General features: G+C 41.3%; 1 protein-coding gene across 6 annotated transcripts in view; it reads right to left on the bottom strand.

Annotated features, from left to right (window-relative positions):
* atp8a1 (ATPase phospholipid transporting 8A1) overlaps positions 1-13,595 on the bottom strand; it is a 100,398-nt gene that overhangs the window by 21,879 nt on the left and 64,924 nt on the right. For all 6 annotated transcript variants that reach the window (XM_029441495.1, XM_029441498.1, XM_029441497.1 and 3 more), the window contains 5 exons: positions 12,284-12,456; positions 10,237-10,420; positions 8,215-8,325; positions 2,576-2,650; positions 816-938 (listed from right to left, as the gene is read on the bottom strand). In XM_029441495.1, the coding sequence (XP_029297355.1) occupies positions 816-938; positions 2,576-2,650; positions 8,215-8,325; positions 10,237-10,420; positions 12,284-12,456 (666 nt within the window). The remainder of the gene's footprint in view (positions 1-815; positions 939-2,575; positions 2,651-8,214; positions 8,326-10,236; positions 10,421-12,283; positions 12,457-13,595) is intronic.

Raw genomic sequence — 13,595 nt, 5'->3', positions numbered from 1 at the left:
CCCAACCTATCTGACCTTCCCTGCCCCTGACCGCCATGGTCAATCCGTCTTTAATCCACCTCCATGCTGCGCTAACCAGGTCACCACGCCTGTGAGGAGGATCCAGGGCTTCTGGCTGAGCATGGAGAATAAGGGAGACATCTTTATTACCAGCGGGGGAAAGCTAACGGACAGCCCCTGCAACCAGACAGAATAGGTCAAGCCAGGCCAAACCAGGCTACGACTGGAGACCCACTGACTACAGCTGCCAGGTCACTGTGACGGGAGACGCACCCGTCCTGAGCAGCAACACGACAGGAACATCTTGTGTAATTCTTTTGATTTTTAATTGGTTGTAAGAGCTGGAACATTTGACCTTTTCATTTGTGTGGTGGAACACAGTGTAATTCTCAATTCTAGATGATTGTTATAAAATGTAAGATTAGATAATATAAGAAAATGACCAGATGTGTGAGTACTTGGTGACACTTAGTAGGAGATTAGCTGTATAAAATCACCAAAATGGCAGGTAATGACATTGGAAAACTACAAAAATATTAACTGAATACTAGTTCCTCACAATTGAAGGAACGTTTGCTTGAAATGTCGCTCTATATATTTGGAGAAACTTTAGAGCTCCATATCAAGAAATGATATTAATGTAGCTACAAAGAGCAGGACAGAGACCAGAAAAGATTTTAAAATGAAAGAAGTCAAGATAAAACAACAATTAACTGCAACAAAAAGACCAAAGTGAGAATAATAAGGAAGTCATGCAATAGAATTTAAATCTGGTCGTGCGTAAACAAAGAACAAGTGATGGAAAATAGCGTTACCTTGGTATTAAAGCCCATAGCATTCTGGGAGGTTTTGTAGAGTTCTGGGTATTTCAGCATGTTCTCTTTCCTGCAGGAGCGCTCAAATATTCCCAGAGTGAGAGGAGGCAGAGCCGTGAATATCTGCACAGACACAAAGAAACATCAGTGGTAAAGATCAGTTCTCATTATTTTGTTTCACACAAATGACCAAATGTGTTCACATACCTCTCGTCTACAGAATCCACAGAATCAGCTTTATTGTTAAGCATGAAAATTAATTCTTGACTTTAGTAACAGTATATGAGACAAATTATTCTCAATTAAAAAAAGGTCCACATGATCACATGAGCTTTTAGTCACATCGGATGTCATTTGATGAAGCCTGAGGGAGATCACTTTTAGATCTGACCGAGCAAAACAGTCTCTAGGTATTAAAGGAAACATATTTATCCAACCAAAAGCCAAAATCACTTTGCAAAATTCACCCAATTCATAAAACTACTATGTATGAACAATGTAAACAGTTTAACTGTTACTTATGGTAAATGCCCGTCTTCAAATTGCCCCCATCTCCATATGTTAAATGTGTAGAAGAATTAGCCCTCATTTTGTTCTCCATTATCCCCATTCATTATTTTACATGATTGAAGACTATTGACCTTAAAACCCTTCAGGGTTTCTCATTTTGATTTGTCATGCTTCAAGTCTGTTCATATGCAAAGCCCATCTCCAATGAACATCTGCGATGCTCTTGACTAAGAAGCAGGTATTTAGGCCTAGCTAAAAGTGTAATTTCTTAGCGGTGTTGTAATGTTGTTCTGTATAGCAGCTGCTGGGAGAGGAGTGATGGTATTGTGTGACTGGGGGGCTCAGTGGGTCAGTTGGTGTGAGTTCCCTCAAGCCCCATCTGGAGTGGGAGACTGCAGGCTCCAGTCTGCAGGACCAGCGGGCCACAGGACATGCTCCACTGGGCTCCTTTCTTATTCAGACCCAGGCCCAGGAAGATCTCTATTGAGAGGAGGATTCAGTCCACTGCTTCTGACAGACTCCCACTGAGCCGGAGGAATTCCCTCAGTTTTTGGAAAGAGTGAACCCTCTTCCCACCTCCCGAACACAGTACTGGATGTAAGATGGTGGTTTATTATGAAATAAATGTGAGGCAAAGAGGCAAAGCTGTGGAAAGATCCTTCTCACTTGACAGTGTGTCCCTCCCATTAATTACTTCCATTTGAGGCCGATCAGGAACGTGATGAAAGTTCACTCTACACGTCTCTCATTAATCTTTGTTTATTGAATCGAGTTGATTTTAATAAACAGTTTAAAGTTACATATCAACTCCTTATGGCATGGTATTAAATATTAGACTTGCAGATGCACATGTTTTACTTCTACTTAATTCATGACAGATATGAAATATGAGTTCATTAGGAGTGGTCCCGTTATAGGGCCCTGTGGGACCCCCTATATCAGCAGCCCACTCAGCTGCTCCATTCTTCCTTTTCTTTTTATCATTCAAACGTAGCTGCCCTTGCTAACACTCTTTAGGGCAAGCAAATCTGTTGTTCTTTCGTATTCAGTACATAGTTCAGGGCACAGAGGGAATATGGAATTGACAACAGGCCATAAATAATGGGGAACATTTTAAAGATGTTGATGACATAGTCATGCAATAAAGGGATCAGTTTTGGGGCACCACAGAAAATCAGTTCTACGTCAGAGAGTAGCGGGTTAAAGGAGTAAAGTTGGTTCTTTGGAGAGTCCATTTTATTAACACTCACCACATTGTATAAGCCGATGCACCAGCGTTCGAACAGGATCTGGCCTGAGAAGCCATTGACGAACGCAAACCAGATCTAAGGGAGACAAAATCACACAGAGAAAGAATAAGAAGAGAAACCAATGGTGGTGCAACAGTTCAATATAACCACAGATCTAAAATACAGATTATATTAAAGAGTTTATATTTTTTATTAAAAAACCAAGATGAGTAGGATGGTTTACTCACATCTCCCTTTCACATTACTGTCCTTTTAATCAGTCAGGCACTTAGGCATGAATGTGATACTGCAGTCCTCACTAGATGATGAAAACACTAAATCTCTCTAGTCTTTTTTGCCCTTTCAGTATATGCTTTCCATTAGTGATCGTGAGGGTGAGACAGGCTCACTGTGTCTCCGTCACACTACATTCTTCTCTGTCTTATGACAACAGAGACTTTAGAAAGAGACTGCAGGGCATCTTATAATATGAACATATATCTTTAAAATCATTGCAACGGTGATGATGCATCTTGCGATGAATTTTGTATTGTTTTTTTAAATAACTAAATGATCTTAAAACTAATGTGGGTTTGTTTGAAGTGCTGACCTGTGATCAACATGTCATTAGTCTAAGTTACCCAGGTTTCAAACTCAGGAAAGGCAGAGAGAGGCCAGAACAGAAGAAAAAAAGAGGAAGAAGTATAGCAATGGGAAAGCATAGACCTTTAAGATGCCACCTTCACGATACAAATTGCACACTGGATTCATCACGGGATTACCTACAGACATATATCAAGCCCACTATTTCCCTCCTTGATCTACCTGAAGACAAGTGGGTGACAGACGAGGTTAGTTATAGGGGCATAGTCGGGGCTGTGGGACTCTGAATGATGGAGACTTTGATATATTGTGTCAGGAAAGAGAGACAGAGGTAATATAAACCATATGTTAGGTGGAGACTAAGTTTATCACGTATCCTGATTAGTCATACTTATCTGAACAAAACAATGCTTCTGAGACCTGGACAAAAGCCATGTATTGTAAATAAACTATATCAGTGTGCAAGTAGGGAAGTTGAAATACAGTCTCTAGAGGAAAAATGGCATGTGTGAATTTTATTAATTCTTTTTTATGGCACCTATTTCAGACACATCCTGAAAACTGCTCGTATGCTGACAGTGAATCAAAGTTTGACACTTCGCGGTCCAGAACCGGCTCTCGCTCACGGCAGATCTTTCAAGGAAACATCAGGGGTGCTGTGTTTTGGCCATGGCCAACCAAGCATTTCCTCGCTTCATTTAACTTCATTATGAAGGCTTGAACTGCTACAGATTCTTGAATTGGGCCAAAGCCTATTTGAGGGCCCCACCCGCCCGCTGCCACTCTCTACACGACCAATACCAATCTGCCACTGGCCCTTTCCATTTAATCGTGTAAGCGTATGCATGAAAACAAATGTCTCCCCCCCCCCCACCCCTCTCCACTCAACCCCGTTCATTCCCTTGGTGAGGTGTGGGGGTGGGTGTCTATAGACGAGGCCTGTGTTTATGTGTGTGCCCCCAGACCCTGCCCCTCACCTCCCCTCTATGCCACACCCACCCATCACAGCTCCGAGCCTCCTCTCCATCAGGTGCACTCTACCATGATGTTGTTTCTTTTATATGAGGGGGCCTGTTTTCAAAGTCACGTGGGATGTTCACTCAAATCTGGGCCCAAGTGGCTCTGTAACCATGAGAATCAGGAGATGTACAGTACATCTGTTGGCAGTGCAAGAATAGTTTTAGGTGTTTTTGGGGTCTTGGCTCGATGAAAATACATTCAGATGCCGTTGCTATGGTTTATGTGTAGATGAAGCCCAAGCCATGAGGCAGGTTCAACCATTAGCGTGGCTCAAGCTACGGTAACGAGAGGCTAGCGAGTAGGTCAAACTGCTGAATTAATTACGGCTCTGCCCAATGAGAGGCTCTGGGCTGATATATTGTTGTGCTAAGTTAAAAAAAGGCTCCTATTCATAGCATGTGGTAACTGCCTCTGTGTGAGTGTTTTGGCCTGGTCCTTGGGGTCCCAATAGCTTCTGTCTCTTTCTCCCTCTCCCATCTCTTGAGGGACAGATGCATTGATTTGCTCATTAGGGGAAGTACCAGGCAGGATTTTTGTTCCCCTTTTCTTCTCCTCATTGAGTGCCACTCAGCGGAGGGGTGTGGCTGGCCTCTCTCCCCGACTGCACATCATGAAAAACAGTAATGGAGGGAAGCGGGAGTTGAGAAAAGGGGGATTGGGCAGCGGCTTCCCGATAAGAAGACTTCTTGCATATTCATTAGCAAATCAAAAATCACTGATTCCAAGGCTGATCCACAGGGCCTTGTCTAGAAGTGGCAATGGGTTGGAGGGGTGGGGGGGGAGGAGCATGACATTTGTCCCCAACAATGTGAGTCCTGATACCCTTAAGCTCAGTCCTGCAGAATTGCAAATGGAAATTCATACACAAAGCAAGCAAAGAATGTAGAGGGACATAAAGAGGGAGCTGATAAATATGCTGGAAATATGTGGAGCTACAAACACAAGCTGCCTTACAATGCCAGACACGGCCTCTGTGGCTTCATTCAGCGTGCAATGGTCGGCAAGCTTTGCTCTGCTACTCGGAGCAGTCTCTAACTACACTGAGCCGCACTGAATGAGCTTTCATGTAATTGCCTCATAAATGCCACTTGTCCATCAGGCCCCTCTGTAGCACCCTGGCAATGTGTCAATCAAACATGAGTGGCCAGCTGGATCGGTAATTTGAATGAAGTTGCTATGGCGTCCTTTGGAAAGGTCTCTTAGGTTGAATGTGGCTGAATTCAATTCTTTTCACTCCTGTTCTTTAGTTAATGGTGTAATTTGTAAGAAAGTAGGAGTTATCAATTCTGCTTGAAGTTCGTTAGGCACTGCATTGCATTGTTTGAAAAACATTTGAGAAATTATAACCGCCTTTTCAAATTAGACAGCAATGTTTCAAGCGTGATCATGGTTGAACTGTTTTCTAACTGATTAGGACATGAATGCAAACCATAATCAACAGCGTGGGGAAATCCAAGAGAAACCCTGTGAAGCAGTTCCAGCTGTCAGTCAATCATCCACTGGAGGGGCAGCCTTACTTTCTGACTCACAATTAACCCTCAGAGAGTCACAGAAAGCCCTGAATGATCATACAAGTCTTCCAAGAGTCTCAGACTTAGCTGCGCTCACATTCACATTTTCCACAATAGGCGTGGAATCTTTCACCCTCCTACTCCATGTCTCTTAAAAAGAACCAAAGACCCAGTGGAACGAGAGGGAGACGAAAAGAGGCTTAAACACAGAGTCTCCCGATCCTGGTATTCAAATTGTAACACACACTGTACCAGACAATGGCGCTGCCGACAAAAAAGTTAAAATTCCCGTCAACATCCTTGATTCTCTCCTTGCAAGGTAGCCTGGGAGTCGACGAGAAAAACATGCAAGCACAAAAGTAAACCTATTAGTACAACAACTGCAGCTTTTTACCCACACCCCGGGGTTGCTGCTGTGTTAGATGTCAGGACCTTACAAAACAGGGACATTTGAAATATTGAAGCAGCATAAAAGTGAAGAAATGTCCTATTATCTACTTCAATCCCCTGAAGGAGCGTCGCACAGGGGGGGAAGGGGAGTTATGTTTTCAGAAAGCAACAAAAGGTGTGCTAGAAAGAGGCTCGCCCTGCAGACAGAACTATAGATGTTGTGTTCAAATTGTAGGAAAGGACCTGCTTTGAACCGGGACATGATATGTTTCAAAGAGGAGCAGTATTTGGACGCACAAAGAAATGAAGAGCAAAGGGTAAAGATTTGAATGTATGTAATGTATACATTAGAATTCGTGCCACCTCTTTTAAACAGTAACATTCTTTTTAACATGGTTAAACACAGGGACCAAAATGAATGAATTCCATATTTGGGCACAGATGAAATGTCTTATGTAATGTTTTTGCAGACAGAAAATTCAATTAGCTGTAAATTGAATTTGGATGTGCATTTGGAGCTGGTATTTTACCTTATCTGGAAAAGGGTAGCATGATCAGACAGTTGCAGTTCCTATAACTGCAGTTGAAGCATGGAAAGAGACCAACTGCCCTGTTTTTACTTCAGGTCAAAAATAAGCCAGCACCAGACATGCTGGAATGTAAAAGGTAGTCTACTGATTCTCCATGGTACATAAGTTAGAATGAGATCAGAGGTCAAATGTTAGAGAAAGAGGAAGAACCAAAGACAATTTTAAAGTGCTCATATAACCAGGACAGGTTATAGGGTGATGATATTTTAAAAACATGAGCCTGACCATTTTTTTCCAGCACATAGCAAGGCCAGGGAGCACTCTCGAATTGTCATCATCTCAGTGTGTGAATCATTTGCTTTCTATGGCTGCCGGGCCCCCTCAAGCAGTAGGTATTTCTGTAACAATCCCCACTTGGTGGCCGATAAAGTTCCTACATAATTAAATACCAGATTTACAACGTAAGTATATTATCCGATATGTAGTGTGGGACAAAAACTTGGTTGGGACTTTTTGAAGCCAAATTTGGTGCTTCCGTCAGTCAAGTGCATGGACGGAAGATCAAAACATCTGAGCACTTCCAATGCTAAAGCTGCGGCTGATAGGAAGCACTTAACCTGTCCGGTCATTCTTGGTTATAGCTCTGAACCTGCAATCAGTACCGAGTCTGGTATCTGTCAAATGCCATCAAACCTACCGCACACCAGCAGACCGATGTTGGGAGCAACGTGTGTGTGAACCTTCCTAACCATCGTGCATTGATCTACAAGGAGAGTGGAGCTGGGTGGCTATGAACTGACGTTCCTTATCTGCTCATTGTTGTCCATCCCAAGTACCATTCCTGGGTCATCAGTGCAGTAACACTTTGATAATCACAGGGCTGATCATAAATGCTATGTTTAAATTTATTGTCTTGACTTTATCTTGATAAAAATTCTCCCACGTCCTATAGTTAAATATATCCTATAGTCAAATCATGAGAAAAGTTTATTTTTATCAAACGTTAAAGATTGTGTTCAAGTTAAACACAAGAAAACCGGATGACAAGTCCGTAACATTTTTTGTGATTCTGAATTTTCTCGTAAATATTATTATCACATATTGATGCTGCGATTTACACAATATTATTTTGTTGTAAAAAAACAAAAAAACATTTTATTTTTTACCGTATCCATTGTGATGCATCTGCTGTCAACGCAATATATCCTAATAATAATAATGTAATCCTAGGCCTGAAAAGAAATGAGTAGCATTGCTGGTGAGACGGCTTCACGATTATTCAGATGAGCTGGATGGATTAATATTCCAATAACTAGCAAAGGGTTTGTGAAAGGCAGACTTCCAGATAATTAGGTGGAGTTTTCCCCTTCGTTACTGTGAGTGTACGTCTGTGAGTGCGCCTGTTTGTTTGTGTATATTCCGTCTCGTATGTCAAAGACTCAAAGTATTCGCCCATGAGCTGAACCAACTGGCAGGTAATGTGAAGGGCCAGTCAACAGAAATACAAACATGGAAACTCTAACAAGGAATCTTTGCCTTTACACCTAATCATGTCATGTGGAAACATCTCAATGCTTTGCATTCAGAGCTTCTGCGTGAGACTTACCTCAATGATGTAGAGGACAATATTCTTGTAGAAGCAGTACAGGATACACTTGGCTACACGGTTGTAATTCCAGGCTCCATGGACGAGCAGCAGATTCTTCAAGTATTTGAACTGTGTGGGAGGAAATGGAGGAAAGCAACAAGATGAATGAATAGCAAAACTCTGTGTACAGTACACTGTCTAATGGTTCCTCATAATCAGAGATCAGTGCTGGAACACTGAAGCAGAAAGCAGCAGTGCTTTGTCATTCCCCAGCAGAGAGGACTGATGAGGCATTTGTGGCCAAAGACTCTCACCAACACATTCCAGAAATGTCAAGTTAAAGATTGTAAGATCAAGCTGCGAGCTGCTGAAAATGGAGTTCATATGGGGGTATTAGGCTCCTAGGGCTCGGGATAATTGTTAAATGGCTTTATAATTATAGCGCTGTTTAGGGACTGTGGTGAATTTACAATTTCAGTGCAATTACGGGCTGATAAGTGTGATTACGTTGGAGCAGAACTTCGAGGCAAGTGTTTCATTTGAGTTGCCAGTAAATGATTTAAAGAAAGCACACAACCTACACTGCATCTTCTTTCAAACCAGCTAAAAGAACAGTTCTGTTTCAGAAACCAGAGTTGGAGGTAGGGAGGAGTAGAATGTATTTGACATTTTTGGGAAAACAAAAGTCTTTTAGCATCGCCACAGTATTCTTTGGTGAAATGACAGCACGGTGGCGGCACCCCCAGTTAGTCTGACCCCTCGAATGGCTGGATCAAACATCAGTTAGCACAAAGCTGAGCTGATGACGGATGGAGAGCAGAGGTGCATCGGCCCAAAGCCTCTTCACTCTCCACTTGCTTCAACAGATAACTCTGAGCTTTCAAGTATTAAATCCTTGAAACTAGCTCCTTAACAATCTACAGCAGCAAGGAGCTCATCTGATACTCTACACAACATAAAATAAATCACGTATAGGAAAAGAAAAACAAGTTACACGACTTCCAAAACATTGATTTCAGTTTGCAGTCTGCAAATTACAGTTAATGTAGCGTTACGCCATTATATGGAAAACACCACTGGAAGTCTGGAGGTGTAATTTAATTTGATGGCGAGACTCAACCTAAATAGATTATAAGAGGCCGACACGCACTTTTACATGTCATGGCGATTGAAGGGGGCACTTAAGACAAACCCAAGTCTCTTGAATGGTAATTGCATACAGAAGCACAGAGAGCGTACTGTGGTATCGTCGACATTCGGTATCCCGTACTCTCAAGCCCCGTGGCCGTAATAGAAACATGATGTAGTGAGTGGCGTGCGTGTGTGGAAACAGAGCCATGATGCAGGAACTCTACTGCTCTTCTGGCTTATGTGTATATCACATATCAATGCAGAGTTTCAGACAAACTGGTTAGGAAGATAAAAGCACGTATTTAAGCAGCATTTTGCCGGGATCTGTTTCTGTGGGGTTATGTTGGGGGTCGGGTGTCACCAGATGCTTGTTTTACAGGTGTTACTATTTCCCTGTATAAGCTAATGCCCTAGAAGACATATGACCTATTGTTACTCGGAAACAATGTGCCAAGCTATCACTAACGCGTTTTATACTCGAGACCACAATGACAGGTCGGACAATTTGTGGAATCGGACTTTTAGAAGATAGAAATGGACAAAGGTGTTAGTGTGCTGCTGCCACGTTGATGTCATGCACCTGCAGCTTAAAAGCAAACATACTGTGAAGTTAAAATCCTGTTTTAACAGTGCAAAAGCGTCAAATCTAATCTTATTTTCATTTGATGTTCATACTTTAGCGAAAGGTGTCAGTGCTTATAAATAACTTAAAATAAAGTGTTTACATTGTTTAGCTCTATAGATCTTGAAGATTGTATCTAGTCTCTCTGATTGCCTGATGACTTCCCATTGGTAGTCAAAGTTACACAAAGCTTCGCAAAGCACAGCAACTTCATTCAAATGTCTTCCTTCGCCGACTCCTGATGATACAACAACGTACTTTAGATCAACGTGTTGTGTTTCTCTCACCTGGGCGATAGAGTAGTCAGAGGAGTTTGCTGCTTGCAGACCCTCGTTGCCTGAGATTCCCACGCCGACATGAGCGGTCTGGATCATTCCCACGTCGTTAGCACCGTCACCAATGGCCAGCGTGATCACCTTCACCTGTTTCTTTACCATCTCCACCACCTCTGACTTCTGAAGAGGAGATACTCTAGAAGGGAGCAGTAACGCAGGGAATATTACACAATGGGTATTTTATGAAACTAAAAACTGATTGGAGTTAACTAGAAAGAGCAATTAATCATACAGTGAGCAGTGCAGAGAACAAAGCAAGACAAACACTGCACATTATAATGGAGAGTAGATGTAGGTTTTGTCCAGGAAGTTCTATTTCCTATTTTCCCAGTATTGGGCAGCATCATTTGGGTGTGCATACAATAATATTCATTCTTGAGGTCAGCACTTGGCAAAACTCAAAGCTCTTCCTTAACTTTGTAGGATTGTAGATTGAGGCGTGCAGGCAGTCAAACTGTGTGAACACCCTGAACATAAACACGGGGGCATTTCATGCATAATATTTCTGTGAGAATTACAAAAGAGCAGGTGCCTCGTAGGGACGCCATTTAATCCCCAGAGGGTTCAACATTTATGCATTTATTTAGCATGTTATATTTTATAATTAACTTCGGTCACTTTGTAGAGGTCTTTTTTCACTTTGACAGTAAATTATTTTATTGATTTCGATTTTCAAAAAGAAAACAACAGCTCGGTAGCATAAACACAGTATTTGTATAATCGGTGGAGGAAACCAAACACAGCATCCATCAGAGCACAAAAGTATTAAACGCCGGTGTTGCTCGTGAACAAAACATTCCCTCAGCTCAGACAATTATCTTCATGCCAAACTGCACTTAATCTCTACAAGTTCAGAGATCTCATCTTCTCTAAAGTGACACGTTTTCCTCCCCAACCCACGACGTCATTACAGCCTTTCTAGCCAACATGACAAGAAATTGAACTGTTTCTTTGTGTACCTCCAAAGAATCCGGTATTCTTCCTACTGGGATGGAGAGTTGTTTCCCTATCATCACACTTATTATTATTTCTTCGCCCTCCACTCATGATTTAATTGTTTTGCACTCCCAAAGACAATGTACTCCAGTTTCCATTTTGGACATTTTAAAGAAGCTCCTGTTGTAAACTTACTATAAATAAATGGCGATATGTGAACATTAAGTAAAATATCATATTGCATATTCTTTACAAGAGGACAGCGTTGACTGACTGCACAGTGTGCAGCCCCCCACACATGAGGGTAGTGTACAGTACAGTCTGCAGAGATGATGTAACTGCATGTCTGTCTTAAGCTGTGAAATTGTTAATGTTTATGTTCTCCGTGGTTTAAGAGGCCTCATTCATCTCATGGTGTCTCTTAGTGCCCACAGAGTGTGCGCAAGGCAGCGGCAGGTAGAGTTCAGGGGGGGGGGGGGGGGGAAAGTAAATAAAGATTTCAACGCAACGTACTGAGTCACAAGGTTTGCTGTTGTTCTGAAAACATGGTGCCAATTTCTGGCCTCAGACCCCGTCATGGTTGCTTGAGTGCTTAAGTACTTCCTATTATTTATGTGGCCTGGGTAGGTCAACAGTGAACCTGCATAATGTTGAAAGTTGCCATTTAAATTTACAGCTATCACACTTTTTAAACTGCTTCCAGAAAATACTCAATGACCTTTGTGGCAAAGACGTAACACTTTGTAGTTTAACCACAGAGGGGTTTTAAGCAGAAATGCCTGAACATTACTTCTCACTTGTGAGGAGTTGCTGCTGTTTCATATCATAGTAAGATATTTGGATTTGGGGATGTTGGTCTGACAAAATGTGCAATTTTATGACATCGTAAAAAGTGTTTTCCATCTCTTTATACATGTGCTTTTTTGATATGCTGCATGAAAGTGGATACTTGACGATTGCTTCACCTTGTGAGTAGTTCACAGTACTGTATAGTATTACACACACATGTTGTGTAGTGTATATTGTCTCTGGTTCATGTTATTTTTTAAAGAATAAATCTTACCTGCAGCATATGACAGCTTTACAGGACAGGGCGAGGTCCAGGAAGTACTGTCGCACTCCGAATGTGAGGGCGTATTTCAGAGTCTTCCCATCAATAATGAGCGCAAAGTCGTTCTCCTTGTACAGGGCATCTCCCAGCACTCCACAGTGGTGGCTGAGTGTTTCCCTTGTTCTCTGTGTGATGGAAAACACATTAAGAATATTAGATGAATGAGTGTAATTAGTCATCATTTCAAGCCTATAGTGTTAAGAGGAGATATGCACTGTTATTAGAGAATGTTATCTATTTTAACCCTGGTGGATTGGTTTTGAAGCTCAGGAGAGTTATTTCAGACGGTTTGTTTCTAATTAATTATTCTATTGTAGAAGAAATTGGCAATTTCTTAACAGATAAAACAACAATTATTACAATAATACCATCTGTTATCCAGGCTAAATGAATTAAATAGCACATACATATCTATTAATAACAGATTAATAATATTTGTGAAGTACATTGAGATGTTTATAGATGACTGATCACTATACAAAAGTATAAGAACATAGAAAAAACCAAAAAAGCTTCATTAGCACCACTTCAATGGTTCATTACAAATCATTTTTATTTTTCATTTACACATGAGGACTGATAATCCCAGGGCGGAGGTGCCTGGAGGATTGGAACGATGGATACTGTAATCTTCTATAAGATTTATATTTCATCTACAGAGAAACACCGACAACACTTTCATATTAAGACTGTAAGTGTTCGACTCTTATTCGCATTAGAGTTATAATGATGAGACAGATCTGTCCACTCTGTTTGCTAATCCCAAACTGCTGCAGAGCAGCTGCTCTTGATATTTTATATATTTATTATGTTTCCCGTGCTTATTACACTCAGACCTTAGCTATGAGGTGATAACATAGACGAGTTCTGAGAATGGATCATGTTTGCTTATACAGTATATACAGCTACGATGATGAGTGATGATGAAAAGCCATAAATATGAGACTGACAAGAGGATTTACTGTCCTGGTACAGAGGCATGTGGAGTGGATGGATGGAATGTGAGATCATCATTGTGTTCATCGTTCAATCATCTTCTCCACAGATGGTGAAGCCATTAGGAAATAAAACCGTTTTCAGAGGGACTGGTAGATGTACTACTAGGGCTGCAACTAGCGACTACTTCTAGATTTCTAGATTAATAGTTTGGTTTAGAAAATGTCAGAAAATAGTGAAAATGTCAATCCCAGTTCCAGGTGATGTATTTAAATGTCTTGTTTTGATATTAAGTGTATATTATATAACACACAAATGTATTACATGT

Source organism: Cottoperca gobio, chromosome 10, assembly GCF_900634415.1.
Source record: "Cottoperca gobio chromosome 10, fCotGob3.1, whole genome shotgun sequence".
In the NCBI taxonomy this organism is placed as follows: Eukaryota; Metazoa; Chordata; class Actinopteri; order Perciformes; family Bovichtidae; genus Cottoperca; species Cottoperca gobio.
This window is presented reverse-complemented; position numbering and strand designations above follow the sequence as displayed.